At 40.2% G+C, this 17,984-nt stretch overlaps 1 protein-coding gene across 2 annotated transcripts in view; it reads right to left on the reverse strand.

Moving 5' to 3' along the window:
- Nucleotides 1-15,668, reverse strand: part of LOC103042457 (testis expressed 2, like) — a 34,326-nt gene extending 18,658 nt beyond the window's left edge. The window contains exons 1-3 of one of the 2 annotated variants that reach the window (XM_022667033.2): nucleotides 15,040-15,668; nucleotides 3,519-3,931; nucleotides 1,234-2,057 (exon numbers count right to left, since the gene is read on the reverse strand). In XM_022667033.2, the coding sequence (XP_022522754.2) occupies nucleotides 1,234-2,057; nucleotides 3,519-3,780 (1,086 nt within the window). In that variant the 5' untranslated portion in view covers nucleotides 3,781-3,931; nucleotides 15,040-15,668. The remainder of the gene's footprint in view (nucleotides 1-1,233; nucleotides 2,058-3,518; nucleotides 3,932-15,039) is intronic. The other variant, XM_022667034.2, reaches the window with a different exon arrangement.
- Nucleotides 15,669-17,984: the final 2,316 nt, after the last annotated feature.

A 17,984-nucleotide genomic window follows, 5' to 3' on the forward strand; every position in this document is an offset into this window, starting at 1 on the left:
GCCAGATGCTGCGGGTCGCGATCATTACCACCCACAGTGGACAGCACAGTGCAGTGGGTGGTAATGATTGTGACTGGTGACATCTGGCTAGAAATGTCCATGCAAAAAAAAAAATAAGACAAGTGACTCCAGCAGAAATCACATCCAATTTAATGCATGGGGCCACACAGCCATATCCCACAAGTTCATTTTCCATGAGATTTAGCAGGTCAGTGTATAGACCCAATAGGCAATGATTGTAAGGTCTTAGAGTGTATAGCCATAAATTTACTGTTCACACTGTACAAAATGTAGGTCTAATGTTCCAGTCTATTCAACTATTTCTGTGGATTGGCAAAAAAAAAAAGGTGATTCATCATTCACTCTATGTTGCCTCAATTACTATGTGTGAAAGGTAGATTAATAAAGACACAATCCAAGTACCTCATACCCCTGACAAATATCTGGCAGGTTTTATATCTGGACCATTTGGCAACTGCTACAAATTACAGCATAATCCCCATCCGGATGGGATTAGTTTTTCAGGGGGACGTCTGTAAAAATATTACACACTTCTACTCAGTGATAAAACTCCTGCATTCGGACTGCAATTGTAAAAAAAAACAGGAGGATCAGTGAGTCACATGACATCACGTTGTGATGTGAGTAATTGGTTCAGTAGCTCCTCCATTTCCACTCACTGTTGTGATTACGTGGATCTCTAAGGAAACTCACGTCCAGAGTGTAATTACGGTGCGTGGCAGTGGAAAAATAGCGATATTATTAAACGCGAGGTGCCGAAACTCAGAGATGTGCGTCCGGACGGGACTAAATGTACTGGAGGACCACAGAGTTCAGTGAAAAAAAACCAGTAGGTAATTCAGCCTGTAATTTTCTCAGAGGGTGTCTGAGAAAAACACACACATGGTCATTCCGGACGGGAATAAAATTACAGAGGATTCCCTATACTCTTTTCAAAGAGAAAGTTACCCGAGGACCCCCTGAGAAACTAATCTGTCTATAGATGTTCAATTTGTAAGAAAAACAAACTGATATCATGTTTTGTCTCGTTCTTCTGTGTCTTTCCTGACAAAATGTGATTTTGGAGAACAGACAGACTTGTGTTGTGTGTTCTGTTCGTCCTGTTGGAATGATTGTGTAATTTGTGACTCAATGTTGTTGACCAACAAAGGTTGCATGGTATGAAAGGTGCAATAACTTAAAGACGTAAGAAAAAGGAAGGTCTAGACTGACCTGCAACGTTCCTGGCTCTCTCTGTGCCCTGCTGAAGGAGTCTGTCGGCAGGCTGTCGTCAGGGGAGGTGGCTGGCTTCTTGTGGGCGATGGATGGTCGCCGCAGTGCCAGCATTAGCACCACTGCTAACCCCATCATGAAACCGCAGGCCATTCCCAGCAGTAGTCCAGTCAGGTAAGATGACAACGGAAGCACAAAGAAGCCGTAGGCCAGCAGACTTACACACACCAGCCATCTTCCTGGGTTTGAAGACGTTGGTTTGACATCCCTCAACCGCAGGTCTTTAAACCCTGGTCCTGAGCGTCCTTTGATCTCCAACACCTGCATGACATCACCGTAGGTGCGGATCTCGTAACGGCTGCCTTCACTGCCCAATCTGCTGCACAGTTCAGACGAATGGCCCAGAAAAGGACCTTTCCTCGGCTTCCTCAACGGAGTCTCGCACACGGCCTGCGCGGACCTGCTGTCCTCAACCCGAGCAGATGCAGGGGACCCTCCTCCAGCAGGTGAATCCCCAGCTGATGCCCTGATGCTCTGAGTCTTGGGGCTGCCGCCTCCCTCTTCGCCCATGATCTTGCTGAGGCGGCTGAGTGGCTCCTGCATGGCCTCGGAAAACTTGCGGCGAGTGTCCTCCAGCTCCGCCAGCAGAAGCCCGCCGGGTTCTCCCTCGTACTCATCCCGGAGTTTTGGTGCCTGCTTCCAGGGCTGCAGGTGGAGCTTGGAATCCGACCTGGTGAGGTAGACCTCGGGTTCCCGGCGGGTTATCTCAGTGGAGAGGGACTTTACAATGCTGAGCAGGGGCTTGGGCCTTAGCGAGGCGGTCTCTGTTAATGAAGTATAAATCAGTTTAGCTCCACAGTACTGTAGTGGAAAGAGTACATACTTCAGTAATAGATCAGAACAACCCGTTAAAAATGCCTCAAAACTACAGCTGTGACTGAAATGGGAATTTGTTGAACTGCAAGGGATTGCACCTCCCTATTGATAACTTTTAAGGGGTAAAATACCTGAAGGAAATCTGGACTGGATAAAGCGAACGATAAAACGACTTGAAATCGAAGCCCCAAGGAAGCAGGTAATATACGGTAATTGTAACAGCAAAAAGTCCTCTAATAAAAGAATTACTTTCTGGATATCAAATTTGGAAAACGAGATGTAAAATTGCCAATGAAAATGTTTTTATATCAAGCACAAAAAGTGGTAAAACAATGCTTAATTAAATTAAAACAAAAACAAAGATTTGAAAGGCAGAAAAGTGTAATTTACATAGTAAATACATTTATAAATATATGTATGTAGGTATATGTATGTAGATATGAAGATATATTAGTCTATATGTTATTTAAATAATATATTGTAAATATGATGATTTGCAATGCCTAATTATTGTATGATTGTAGCTATGTATTTTGTAAGTTGTAAATAAAGTTTCTTAAAAACCTCAAAACAGGTTGGTTACTCAGGTTGGTTACTCAGGTTGGTTACTCACCAGTGGTATGGTACACCACACAGTTGCTATGGCATTGCCAAAGGGTTGCTATGATGTTGTGATATCTCTATGGTATGACAGGAGGTTTCTATGATATCTTAGATATAAGTTGCTATGATGCTTCTATGGCATTGCAAGGTGGCTGCTACGGTGTTACTGAGCGTTTTCTTGCTGGTGGTTTCTATAGGTGATTGCTACGGTATTTCAGGTGGTTGCAAAGTGGTTGCTTAGTTGGTGCTAGATGGTCAGTATGGTATCCCATGTGATTGCTAGGATTGCTTGATATGATTGACATGTTTGATAGGCGGTTGCTAAGCTGTTGCTAGGTGCTGGTTGCTAAGGTTATGAACTTGCTGTGATTTTTTTTTACAGTAGTATAAGATGCTTGTAAAACAAATTAATGGGATCTTTTGGGATAAAGGGATAAAATTCAATGTAGTAGGTGAACAGGTACACATTTTTCAATGCACAATATATTGCCTTAAATATCTATTTATTTTGTATTAAATAATATTAATGTAACATACAAAAATAAAAGGGCAGAATGTTAAATCCATGCATATAAGCTGTGCAAACATAAACAATTATACAAAAAATACTCTTAAAGATTCATAGTAAGCATGAAAACAAATATAAAATGCTGATTTTAAGACTATAATTAAGAAAAACTCTATTATCATAAAATACATTTTTATTTTTAATTGTTTTAAAAATGATTAACAATATTATTGTGTATGATATGATATAATACAATATGGCACATCCCTAATATGCGATCCCTCCTTAGTTACTGTACCTTTTGACTCCATATCAGAGGAAGATGACGAGGACTTGATGATGCTGCTAGATGTAGAAGGACCGTGGACGATGGTGCCGGGGGCGGAGGCCGACAGCTCGCCCAGAGAGCTGGGGGTGGAGGAGGAGATGGGGAAGTTGAAGGCAGAGGAGCGAAGAGCTGGCCGGCCGTCCCCTCGGCTGCGAGGTCTCTCCTTGGAGAAGGAGACGGTGGGACCCTCCTCGTCATGGTCCAGGGAGAAAATGAGCTCACTGTCCTCCATGACTGCAGGTTTTAGAGCTGACCCAGGTCAGGGCTGCGTCTCCATGTGCTGCATCTAAAGCTACAGTCAGGCTGATAATGGGCTGTGGTGACCGTAGGCCTGGGTCTCACAGCTTTATTGGTCATCTTCTTCATGTAATCCAGGAGTACGGCTACAGAAGATACAACAGACGACTGTTAATATGAAGCATTAGGAGGGAATCAGGGTGCAGTTTGCTAGATTATTAGAGCTAATCTAGCCAATGTCCAGGGTCCAGAGTGGCTGTGGTTTAAGGCTTAGACAGGCACAGTTAATGAAAGTAAATCTAATCCATGATTAGAGTTATAAAACAGGTCAAAACCAGAATGAAAAAATCCTTTCAGTGTTCCTTTCAGCATAACAGTACACAGTGAACAATCTTTTATATTAAAAAAAAGTTCTATGTGGTACTGAAAAGTGGTTCTTTGATATGTAACAATAGTGGAACCCTCTATTTGAGTTTCTATTTTAATTAGGTTCTATTTAAAAAAATCCTATTCAGTACCAGTTTACCAGAGAGAGAACAATTAAAGCTATTAAAGCTTACATTATGGTTATACCTCTATAGTTAGGCATTATGTCTAATTTTATATGCCTTTACTGAAGAACCCTTAAAAAGAATCCCTTCAGTTAATCCAATCAGTTAATCCGAAAAATTTCAAGAATTTAAAATCCAGTTGTAAAGTCCATCAAAAAACGTTATGATGGAACGGGCACTCATCAGGACCGCCTCAGAAAAGGAAATGCAAGGGTTTCCTTTGTTGTACAGGATAAGTTCATCAGAGTTACCAGCCTCAGAAACCACAAGTTAACAGCACCCCAGATAAGAGCGCATAAATACAGTACTTCACCGAGAATTTCTGCTCTTAACAGAAATTTCTGACCATTTGTATGTATGTCCAGAAATTTCCAGAAAATGTTTTAAAAAACCTAAAAACGTCCATTGTACGAAAACCCTACCGTGTATTATGCAACATAATTCAGTATAGTTAGGTGGTTGTTGTGGTGTTGCTAGGTGGTTGCTGTGGGGAGGGGGAGTTCCCGCTTTCTAGGGAAAAATCTAAAAACGACTTAAATGATCAGTTTTACAAAATCCGTACCACATATTGCTCCAAAAAGCACAAGCAACATAATTCAGTACAGTTGTTAGTTGTTGCTAGGTGGTTGCTGTGGTGTTGCTAGGTGGTTGCTGTGGTGTTGCTAGGTGGTTGCTGTGGGGAGGGGGATTTCCCGCTCTGCAGGGGAAATCCCTCTCCCCTCCAAAAGTGGCCCTAAAAACGAATAAAAACATCTGTTTTACGAAAACTTTACCAGTATCACTCCAAAAAGCACAAGCAAGCACAAACAAGCGTAATTCAATACAGTTAGGTGGTTGCTGTGGTGCTGCTAGGTGGTTGCTGTGGTGCTGCTAGGTGGTTGTTGTGGTGCTGCTAGGTGGTTACTGTGGTGCTGCTAGGTGGTTGCCGTACTGCTGCTAGGTGGTTGCTGTGGTGTTTCTAGGTGGTTGCTGTGGGGAGGGGGATTTCCCGCTCTCTAGAGGAAAATCCCACTCCCCCCAAAAGTGGTTCTAAAAAGTACTTAAATGATCAGTTTTACGAAAACCTTACCACGAATCCCTCCAGAAAGCACAAGAAACGTAATTCAATACAGTTAGGTGGTTGCTGTGGTGCTGCTAGGTGGTTGCTGTGGTGTTTCTAGGTGGTTGCTGTGGGGAGATCGATTTCCCGCTGTGCTCTCCCCTCCAAAAGTGGCCCTAAAAACTAATAAAAACATCTGTTTTACGAAAACCTTATCATTCCAAAAAGCACAAGCAATGTAATTCAGTACAATCTCTTCCATCCTGCAAAATTCAGCATTTCCACATCAAAAGCTGTGGGAAGAATAGCGTTTAAAATACGTGAATAGAATAATAATACGATTACGAAGAACAGTTAGTTGACTTTTAAGCTAACTTAAAAACATACAAATCTCTGGTCGGTCCTTTATGTGAAAATCAGCACCTGCATCTGAAGACAACAAGGACCCATTTCTAGAATCCTATTTTGCTGAAAACTACGGTACTGATGGAGAGCTGTCTCTGCCCACACACTCTCCTGAGCATCTGAGCTGGCAGGGGGGCTGACTAATGGTTTTAGCCTTACGGCAGCTCGTTCACAGAGGACAGAGAGAGAGAGAGGGAGAGAGAGAGAGAGAGAGAGAGAGAGGGCTCTCCTTGGTTGACTCTGGTGTTCAGCTGGATAAGCAAAAGTGAAGGATGCGAATAGAAATAGAACAGACAGACACAGAGGGTAGACAGGTAGTATGTGGTAGTACCAGCCTGTGATGCTTTCACATAGGAGTATGTTATACTGCTGCTTATCATCAGCACAACTACATAAACCAAAAACACTCATCATCAAAGAAATAGTTGCACCCAGAGGTTTTGGATTAAAATGCTATTGAGAGGAAGACATAAGTCAACAGCAACAATATACAGCATCCTTCTTCAACTCTCGCATTACAACCAGTTTCTTAAAGAAACACCCTTTTAAAGTAATATGTAAAGTGTAATATCAAATCAGACATACAATTAATGTTAACACGACCGTTAAATGCTAAATACACTCCAGCTAAGCATGCAAGTGTTCAATCCTGTACGACCAGGCTCCCCGCAGTAGGATATCAACTTGCTAGCTAGCTAAGCAGGCTACTCTAAAGAGCTACGGCTTGACTAACGTTAGCCCCCTTTAGTCGTTTTGATGTTAAATCGAGAAAACAACCAGTTCAGGGTTAATGAAGTCATAGCCGGAGAACCAGGTTTGGCAAGCTAGCTTGCTGTCTCTCTGCTAACATTCATCTGGCTAGATTGGCTGGCTGGGTAATATAAATATGGCTAGTCTTAAATTGAAATGGCGATCTCTGCTAAGTTTGTGAATCTGTTCATGGTAAAGTACAGGGTATTTTGGGAAACTATGGAAGGTTTGACCTTTGTAAGATTTCTTTTTTTGAAGAAGAAGAGTATTTGAGAGTGAAGCAGTGAGGCAGCATTGCTAGTACTCAGCGGTCTATCGTTACTTCGTCAACCTCACAACCTCCTTTTGACAGACGATGGTGACGTAGGTGAATAAAGCGTATAGCATTCCACACATTTTAAATCAGGGATAAACCTGGCAATGTCTCTGGCCATGGTTTAGAATCAGTGTTTTCAAGGAAATCTCTTAAATGAGAGCAGCAGTATGTGGATGAGCATTGCCCTGTTGGAAAAGTGTATTAGAGTTTGTGTTCAGAAAAGGTAGAGCCACTGGTTGCAGGACCTTATTAATGTAACTTTAAGCTGTGAGAGTGCCTCAAACTGCTAACTGGCCTCTCGGCCTGTGTAGTAAAACCACTCCAAATGATCCAGAATGCAGCAGCACGTCTGGTCTTCAACCAGCCAAAACGGGCACATGTCACCCCACTGCTCATTGAGCTCCATTGGCTACCAGTTGATGCTCGCATCAAATTCAAAGCTCTTACAATCGCCTACAAGCTGATGACAGAACAGCTCCTTCCTACCTGCACTCACTCCTGAAGGCTTACGCTACCTCCCGGCCGCTGCGCTCCTCCAATGAACGTCGCCTCGCTTTACCAAACAAACACTCACACAAAGCAATCCAGACTGTTCTCATACAGAGTTCCCCAATGGTGGAACAAACTACCTTCCACTACCAGATCAGAAGAATCTCTCACTATCTTTAAGAAACTCCTGAAGACAGAGCTCTTCAAAGAGCACTAGCTCTCCTAACACCTAAAACACACTAACTACTTCTAACCTCATTTCCTTCTTCCCCTCCTTCACTCCTCTATCCCTTTATTTCCCTTCGACCTCCTTTAAGCCCTATCTAAAGATGTTTTACCTTTAAACTTCTATTACTTTTGTACTTGACTATTGTAAGTCGCTTTGGACAAAAGCGTCTGCCAAATGTAATGTAATGTAATAAAAAAATAAAATAAATAAATAAATTATCTGGAATCCTATGAAACTGTACCCATGACCATGACCATAGACTAGAGCTTAGATCGGACCCAAAATATCCAGCCGGACCTGGCCTGAGCCTGTGCACGTTCTGCCCGAGCCTGAACCGACCCGCCCCATAAACTCAAAACTCATTTTAAGTCTGAGCTTGATTTAAACCCAACATTATAAGTCAAGTGCATAATACGGAGAAGTGGAGTGTGCACTGTTCACTTGTGCAACTTTTTTTAAAACACAGTTTGATTTGTTACTTTCCTATATTGTGATTATCACACCATATCTTTATATAAAATGCAAATATTATTAAGAAACAGACGCCTACGTCACAGATTATTTTATTGAGCCCGACTCAATTGAACACGGCCCGAGGAAAGTGGGGGTAAATCTCGGCCTGACCCGACCCGAGTTCGGGCAGAGAATCTAAGGTCTACCCTAGACCTTCTGGACATGTGATCACGGTGCCTCCACGCACTGGTATTCGCTGGTCATTTCCACCAAGAGAAAAGCAGGACTCGTCACTGAAAATCACCCACTGCTGTTCTAAATCAATCTATGACAATCTGGCACGACTACCCACCAAGTTTCTTTTTCTGTCAGCTGATTCTTTCTGGATAAAATCATTGGTTGATAATAAATATATTGTATTGCTCTCCTCAAGTGTGACTGCAGGTGTCTGTATGTAGAAGGTAAAGGAACATTACAGGTTTAATCTACTTTCACTAAAATAAAAGAAATCCAGAAGTTAGAAGGACCCCAGTAATCATGCTGGAAGTTTCTGAGTGTTCAGAGAAAGCCCTGTGGAGCTATATTTGTCTCATAATCTTGTGAAAGCTGAGCAGGGCTATGAGGAAGGAGCTTGTTGTCACTCCAGTGTGCAGATTAGAAATGAACTGGGGGGATTAGCTAGTGGCTTTATGAGTTTCCGTCATATTTAGTGTCTCTGCAGGAACATGTGTTCCTTCAGAACAAGACGAACTTTACAGTCATCTCTCTGTTATGCCTCTAGCTCTCTTTCTCTTTCTAATGTTCCTCCTAACATTCAGTTTCTACTTTTTTTCCTCTTCTCCTTCTCTCTTATCTTTCATCCCTCTTTAACACAATGTTCTTTGGGCTTGAAATTCATTTGCATTAATGATTACTAAAACATACTTAAGGGTGTTTATACATTTGTAGACAATGCACATCCATGCATATATACACCTGTTAAATACTTTATTTTAATTTAGCAGATTTTCTACAAATGGTCACAACCATAGCATGCATAGTGTGCATCATTTAGAACTGAGTGAAATACACCTGTGATAAATGAGCACATTTTCCCAACCACAAAACAAATGTACAACACATCCTATGCTATAAACTAGTTAATATTGGGCGCCGAGTGGTCTAGCGGACTAAAGCGCTGCCACTATGAGCGGGAGGTCGCAGGCGCTCAGAGGGAGCAAAATTGGCCCTTCTCCCTCCGGGTTGGTAGACGGCGCTCTCTCCCCACATCACTCCTAGAGTGATGTAGATCAGCACAGGGCGTCTGTGAGCTGATGTATCAGAACCGAGTCGCTGCGCTTTCCTCCGAGGGCGCTTGCTGCGGTGGCTGACTTCACATGTATCGGAGGAGGCATGTGTTAGTCTTCACCCTCCTGGTGTGTTGGGGCATTACCAGTGATAGGGGGAGTCCTAATGAGTGGGTTGGCTTATTGGCCGTGTAAATTGGGGAGAAAATGTAAAAAAAAAACACAAAAGTAATATCGTAATATAGTGATTTGACAGGTTAGTACACAGTATATTCCAGCTGGCACATGATCGACATTTAATGCTAAAATGTAGTTTAAACAATATAGCAGTTGTAGTTTCAATGTTGCAAACACGTTGAAACAATGTGACATGGCAAATGGTTGCAAAAAGGTTACCAAAATACCTCTTTATTTTATAAATACAATAATTATTATGGTTGTATTAGCAACAAATCATAAATAAAAGTTTCTGAAGAAAATTTGAGTTGTTTATTACTGGTTTAATATTAAGAACCATTGTCTTAAAAGGAGACATAAGTAAAAAAAAATAGCAGGATAGCTAATGTTGGATATACTAATACTAATGTTATCGGGGAGAACGCTAACCTTAGCCACGAGCTAGCTAACCTTAGCAACAAGCTAGCTAACACACTAATGTTACCGGTGAGAGAAATAAAGCTAACAACAAATTGTATTTTAATGAAAAGCAATCTATAGTATGAGAGAAGGATGCGTGAACATTCTCCTATTCATATAATTCCAAACGTCCCTTATACGGTCCAATCTTTTCCGGAAGGCCAATATTACTGAGCATTACTATACATTATGCAGAAAGCCTTGAGGCAAATAGAGAGATAAAGAAATTGAAAGATACAGAGAGAAAGAGAGAAAGAAAGGAAGAAAGAAAACAGAGAGAAAGAGAGAGAGCGCAACAGATTCTTCACTCTTTAGATGTGTCACCATCTTTCACCTAACGATACCTTTCACACCCAAAGCTGCGTTCACACTTTCTCTGATCTTTAAATAAAAAGAACCCTGTGGCAGCTTCTCCAGATGTTAAGGGTTCTCTAGGAGAGAGAGAGAGAGAGAGAGAAAGAGAGTAAGAACTGGTATTTTATTTCATTGCATTTCTCATGGGAATATGACTGCTATTCTGCAGCACTGTGTACAAAACACCATCATTCTGTCTGGTCATATTTCGTATGCTGTTCTGCTTTCAGATCAATTGAGGACAATGAGGACATTCTCGTTTCTCAGTCCTGACCCTAACTGACCCTCAGACCCATCAGATTTACTGGGTTTTAATGCATACAAGAAGTCAATGCCACTTTCATGGACATCCATTTACAGTATCTATATATCTGAAACTTAATTTAGTAGGTTCTTGTTATCATCAGGTCTTGTTATCTACTGAAACTATCTCATTCCATTGGCTGATATTTCTGCTTTTATTTCCTAACAAAAGTTATCTGTTAACTTTTAATTAAGCTACATTTCCTGGAAATGCAATAAGACACTATCAGTGGATTAAATCGCTTAAATATTACAATTTAAATGAATTATTTTAAGATAAGATAAGATAGCCTTTTATCATCCTACTTGGGAAAATGTGATTTGTTACAGCAGCATACAGTATATAATAGAAAAACAAGTGCAAAGAGTATAAAAAAATACATAGACAGCTTAAAAAAGTTATCTAAACAAAACAAATAGAAACATAGAATATAAAGTATAAAAATATAATATTACATTTTTTTTTGCTATTTATCATATTTATCATTAAATTAACTATTAATTAATTAATTGGACTATATCAGCTGTCAGAAGATTTTCTGATTGTCTGATAAGCCTTTTTGGAGCAGAAAAACATGAACCTGCATGCAGTGGAACGTGGAACTGTGTTCTCTAAAGTTATGAAGCTCCATCCAGTACTTTTAGATGGAATGAGTTGGGGAGCTCAGGCGTACTTGGGTTCTGCAGCAGGACAATGATCCGAAGCACGCAAACACGTCCACCTCTGAATGGCTTAAAAAGAAAAGGTTTGCAGTGGCCTCCTTCCTTTAATGGATAAAATGATCATTTAAAAGTGCTTTTTATATTTACTCAGCTTATCTTTGTTTGATATTAAAGTTTCTTAATAAAAACATATATATCAGTATGACCAAAAAAGCAAAAAGGAAGATATCTGTACTTTATAAAGTGTAAGCTTTAACCCTAAGCAAAATTGAGTTCTGTTGTATTTTAGTACATGTCAGTTTAACGTGTGATGGGGTGGTGGGGGCCTCTAGCATGCCTAAATCCAGCCCAGACGGTCTGGTATCGGTGCAGACGGGCAGTGGTGGTGGTGGTGGGCCGGCATGCTGATGTAATCAGACTGACAGGCCTGCCTGCTGGGGAGCCGTTCATCAAGATTTAAGCACACACAGCGTGTCCATTAAACAGCGAAACCATCATCAGCCCGGCCAAGGTCTGCTGGAGGAAGATGAATGGATGAGCTAGAGACTCTAAATTGCTTCTGAAGGAACGTGGTTGACAGCTTTGCTTTTGCATTGATACACATGACCACGACACATTGCTGCCAGAAGCACTACTAAAGGCCTGGACTCACAGATGAAGCAAACGGCACTGACCTACATCATTAGCAGCAGCTTATTAGACTCATAAAGCAGTTACACTGCCTCTCACATATTGTGGAAACCTCATCATGCTCATGCCAAAATCTGGATTTAACATCTAAAGGATTTGTGTGCTCGCAAATATTACCACAAACATTTACTTGTGATTGACATCCTGCATTGACAAGTTTACAACTGTAATTATTTAATTTATTAGTATAGCTAATATTATAGCTTATATACATATATGAAAGGTTGCATTTTTCAGTAAAACAGTTAAAAATGCAAAACTCATATATTATATAGATGTATTACACACAGAGTGATCTATTTCAAGTGTTTATTTATTTTATTGTTAATGATTATGGCTTACAGCCAACGAAAACCTAAAAATCAGTGTCTCAGAAATTAGACCAATAGTACTTTAGGCAGTGTGGGCAGTGTGTCAAGTCCTGCTGAAAAATTAAATCCTTATCTCCATTAAAGTTGTCAGCAGAGGGAAGCATGAAGTTATGTATGATTTTCTGGAAAAAACACTGCACTGACTTTAGACTTGATAAAACACAGTGGATCAACACCAGCAGATGACATGTCTCTCCAAGCCATCACTGACCATCAGTAAATTTTACATTTCATTTGTAAATCAAGGGAGCAGAGTCTGGAGGAAGAGTGGAGAGATACACAGTCCAAAATGCTTGAGGTCTAGTGTGAAGTTTCCACCAATCAGTGATGGTTTGGAGAGACATGTCATCTGCTGGTGTTGATCCACTGTGTTAAATCAAGTCTAAAGTCAGTGCAGTGTTTTCCCACAAAATCTTACAGCACTTCATGTTTCCCTCTGCTACTGACAACTTGTCTGAAATGTCTGAAAACGCTTTAAATCTTAGCAGTATAATCCTTTGCAGGCTTAAACAGAACACAACAAACTGCTTATAGTCATCCCTGCTGTTTGTCAGGAGGCAGCACAGTCCTTAATCACTGCAGGCTTGAGCAGAATAGATTGAGTTACACTGACTGCGCAGGATCTTTAAGGCCATTAATGAATGAAACTATTTAATTTGGAGCTGTAATGTCATTACTGCTGACCACAGAACTGCAGCACCTGTTAACGAGACAACTCAATGGCTCCATTATCTATATTAAATGCTTTGATTTTTGTCAGTAACACTCTTCCGTTTATTTACTATCAGCGTAAATTACTAGTGTTTGCTTGGGTGTGGATGTAATTAGGGGAATCTGTACCAGGTTTGCCTGGCACCTGTGTGGCATAAATGTGGCATTTGGCCCCGCCCATGATCGGTATCGGCGATCGGCCAATCAAGATGAAAGAAGATCTGCGATTGGAATCGGCCCCAAAACACTGATCGGTCCATCTCTAGTTTAGAGTAAGTTAACAGTGGAAAAATACAACCAGTATAGGACTGATTAAGTCTGATCTCTTTTTTTTTGAGTGCTACTAAATGACACATACTAATGCATGACAACAAAACGAACCGCCTACGCCATTCCACTGAATGGCACTGACTCAGGTCACAATACAGCAGCGCTTAGAGTCTCAGACAGAGGTCTCCTCAGGTGATGTGTGTACGTTCAGCCCTGAGAATCAACAATGTCGGCCTCCTTTTTCCCTGGTTTGGAGCAGGTAAGGCTCTTAGCGCCAGGCGTAGGCCATAGGCCAAAGGCTAGTTAAACATGGAGAGGCTAACAGGCTGAGATGAGCTTAATGACAGAACAAGAGTCCACGTCCAACCACCGAGAGGTTTATACAGTAAAGCAGACTCTGGAGGAGGAGCTGCTCTTCTGTCAGTGGGTCAAAAGTAGAAGCTCTAATCACTGGACAGCAAGTCTGGGGTTAATAGGGGACGGGGTCGTATTAGGAGCCATTAGGAGTTTCCAGTACAGAATTTTCAATACAAGTGCGTACGTAGGTGTGAATTCATGGAAAATGTGTGCTAAAAGAAGGAATAAATTCATTTATTGAAATTGATGGCATTTATTTAGGTTAATATTAGCACTGACTGTCATTTATCACTGTAGAGTAAAGGCCTAAATAACAGTATTTGTTGTGACAGTAATAAACATTGTTAACTGGTTAAGTAATATCTCCACTAATCACTATTAACTGACACTAGTAAAGTAATTATTAAATATTACTACATTTTATCCATCCTGTTACCTTCAAATTTACTAACATCTTTTATGTTTGGGGTCAATTTGAAAAGTCACTAAATATGAAGTAAATAAAATGATATTAACCGCTTATTTTAAGGCGTTAAACATTGAATGGGGTCAAATTGAATCCAAACATAATAGGAAGGTTAATTCTGAAGAATTTTGTAAATAATAATGAATTGAGACAAAAATTGTATTGATTAAAGATGTCTTAACAAGTGTCAATTAATAATTAGTTACGGTTAATTAATTTATTCTTATTGCAAAGGGAGCTGTAAACTTGTGGTTTCTGAGGCTGGTAACTCTAATGAACTTATCCTGTACAACAGAGGTAACTCTTGCTCTTCCTTTCCTGGGACGGTCCTGATGAGTGCCAGTTTCATCATAACGTTTTTTGATGTTTTTTGCAACTGAGTAGTTTCTGCCATAATGTGGATTAAAACATTACTCAAATAGGGCTATTCACTTTATACCAACTCTACTCAATTCTTGATGCTCTCAAACACATTAATTCAAGTAATTACGAGTTCAGTTGACGAGTTCAGCACAGCTGTTAACTGAAAGTCTGACTTCTCGGTGACTCTACCTCATAAATCTGACTAAGAAAATCAAGCCAAGATGTGCAAAGCTAAAGTTATTTAAGCAAGAGGTGCTACTTTGAGGAATGTAAAATTCACATGTCTTTCTTTTAATAGTTTGGATAACTTTAGTATTACTTTACAAAGCAGAAACTAGCACTATTGTAAATTTTGAAACAGGAAAAGGTCACCATGAACAATCCAACATGTTTAGAACTCTAGATCAACCATGCTTGCATTAAATGCATTCACTTTACTAAAATTGAACATGCATGACAGGATGGAAATAGTGGTATAAGTGAAAATATAATGTTGTCAAAAAGAGTTAAAAGAATGGAAAATCTTAAGTCCTTTATAGGCTTTGAACTTACCGGGATTTGTTCATCATAGGTGGGCAGGAGTCCAGCAGGGACCCCCATAAAAGCTCATGTCCTATTCCCTACTCATCTTCATCACTGCAGTTATTATCATCCAGGACAGTGAGAGGACGGAGGATTCCCCTGTGAGGAGAGGAGCGTAGAGGAGAGGAGATGGGGGGATAAGGGATGGGTGTTGGGGGGATGCAGCTGGTTTCCAGTGCTGCCCCAGAAGCTCTTCGCAGCTGGTGAAGCCTGTCCGTACTGCAGAGAGTGCAGCACGGAGCACGCGCTGCTGCTTCTGCTGCTGCTCGCGCACGCTGAAGCAAAACCAGCCCAAACACCAGAACCACTTGCAAACGCGCAGCTGCAGAACCCGCCCGGTACCGGTCCAGTATCTCCCGCACTCTGTCCTCGCGCGGCGTGTTAGAGCTGCATCGGCACTTTCTAATCCGGATTAAATCATCAGCGTCAGCAGCGGCTCGTGCCTGCACTCTGCTGCAGTGAGGCTCGCGCGGCTCCGGCGCTGCTTATGTAATGCAGGAGGGTAACAGGTGGGCTGCTGGCTGATAGTGGGGGGCTGCGATTTTTGCGATTCGGTTTATCGGTGGGAGAATCGATACTGACTCAGATAATAATGTAATGTTTGGGTAGTAGAACGTTTTCTGAACGTTCCAGTTAACCATAATGTTACCTTCAAATGTACTAATATATTTTAATGGCCCCAGCAATTTTAACCCTAAGTAAATTATTTAAGCAATAATACACTAGAGGGAGCGCTATAACGTGTAATATTGGAACTAATTTCCAGCTCTTTTTTCCGTTGTATATTCTGCTCACTATTGTATATACTGTGTAAATCTATTCTGTTTATAATACGTACTTATATTATTTATTTATTTATTTTGTTTATACCACTTCATGTTTATAATCTATTATAATCTATATATATTCATATTCATAACCTGTACATACTTATACATAGTTACAACACATTCAGCAATTTATTGTACATTTGTAATATACATATTTATTTTTTGTTAAGCACTTATACTGCATTTTGTTGCTCTGTACTTGCGACATGTGCAATGACAATAAAGTTGAATTCTGTTCTATTCTATTCTATTCTATTCAAATATTACACATTACAGCACAAACCTCAAGTGTATTATTGCAACTATACCACAGTTCCATTATCGCTGTTTATTAAAAAAAATTATTTAAAGAGGACAAGAAAATATGATCTGTTTGGTTATAAACACTCCGTGAATTAAAATAGTTCCATAGCTGCTCTGTTTGTAGCTGCGCTGTTTTAAACGCTGCATTGTTGCTAGTTTAGCGTGGTGGCCTCTACTTTCGGCCATTTTAGTCAAAATTGTGGAAACCTAAGCTTACTGTAAATAAACATAAGAGCTTTACTCACCCAAATAAACAGTTTTCAGGAAAGAAATCTGTGTAGATTTAGTCTAGTGCTCATTTGACTTTGAAAGAAGTTTGTTTTTTTTTTAAGAATTTTTAAAAGGAAAATGTTTTGTTTAAATTAAACTGAAGCTTTTATTTTAATAATAACAACTCTCAACCTGATATTGGTGGCTGATAATGTGTGTAATAATGTGTATTTTCGAAACGCTGTGGTTATTTATTTGTGGGACCGCGTCTTTGCCTACACCGCCTATTGGAGACATGGCGTTTCTTCACTGTGCTTATGGTATTCAGCTCCCCCGGTGGTGTATAATGACATCGCATATGGGTTGTATTTGGTTTGTAAGTGCTGCCCGTTGCTAGGTTTCCTGTATGTGGCGGAGTAATACACGGAGAGCTTTGGTTACAGTGCATTACCGGCTGATAATGTCACTCATAAAACTCCTCTCAGGAGTGGGAACTAACTGTGGTATAATACATGTTAAAGCATGAACCTCAAGTGTATTATTGCAATTATACCACAGTTCCATTATTGCTGTTTACTGAAAGATTTTGAATTAAAGAGGAAGAAAAGTTATATGAAATAAAAATAACAGTGTTTAACAAAATATACATATAAATATTGTGTTCGATTTTATTTATTTATTTTAAGTATTTATTTACTAAATCCTGTTTTTGAGCACATTACACACAGAAACAGCATTTCTATATTCTCTTTAAAAGGATTTGGCAAATTTTGGACAAAAAAAAAAACATGCCTTAATAATAATGATAAAAATGCGATGCTTCCATTGTCATTCTTTATTCTTCTTTAATTTTTGGTTCTTGGTTTATACTGTACGCTTAAAACAGTAGAAAATGGGAAGGTACATTACTTCAAGAACCATGTGATCTGATAGGAGTATATATAGGTGACCTGATAAGAGCACTGCCATCTTTAACAGGCCTACACAATGCAGGTGTTCAGCTCCACATTAATCACTGTATGAAATACTGTACATGCATCTGAAACAGCAGGGTGCTTATTTCTCTGAGAACAAGCTCCTCCATTAAGGAAGAATTGAGGAGGAGAAAGATAACTAAGCATACACTGACATCAGCTGGATTTTCTCCAATGCAAATAGGAAGAAGGCAGGCTTGTATTTGTATTGTATTTGCTTTACTGTTCATTTTAATTTCATCATTTACTTCAGCATTTATTTCCTGTTCTTATCCAGAATGAGTTACAAGGTTATTCCCAATACAGGAATAGGCCAACAGAGTGTTAGGAGTCTTGCCCAAGGACTCTGTTTGGTGCGCTGCAGCCGAGTCACCCAGAGCAGGAATTGAACCCCATTCTCTCCCACATGATGGGGTAGCTCACTGGCAGGTAGTGGTGTTATCCACTGCACCCAGTCAGATTTCCTACTCGGAAGGCCAGGAGAGTCAGTCTCATCCACTCAGAGTTCAAAATCCAAGATTGATTCAAATCAACAGTAGTAAAAGCAGTAGTATTATACAGTTTTTTTTTATCTCTTATATCTTTTATTGTCTCATTA

Source organism: Astyanax mexicanus, chromosome 19, assembly GCF_023375975.1.
Source record: "Astyanax mexicanus isolate ESR-SI-001 chromosome 19, AstMex3_surface, whole genome shotgun sequence".
Lineage (NCBI taxonomy): Eukaryota > Metazoa > Chordata > Actinopteri > Characiformes > Acestrorhamphidae > Astyanax > Astyanax mexicanus.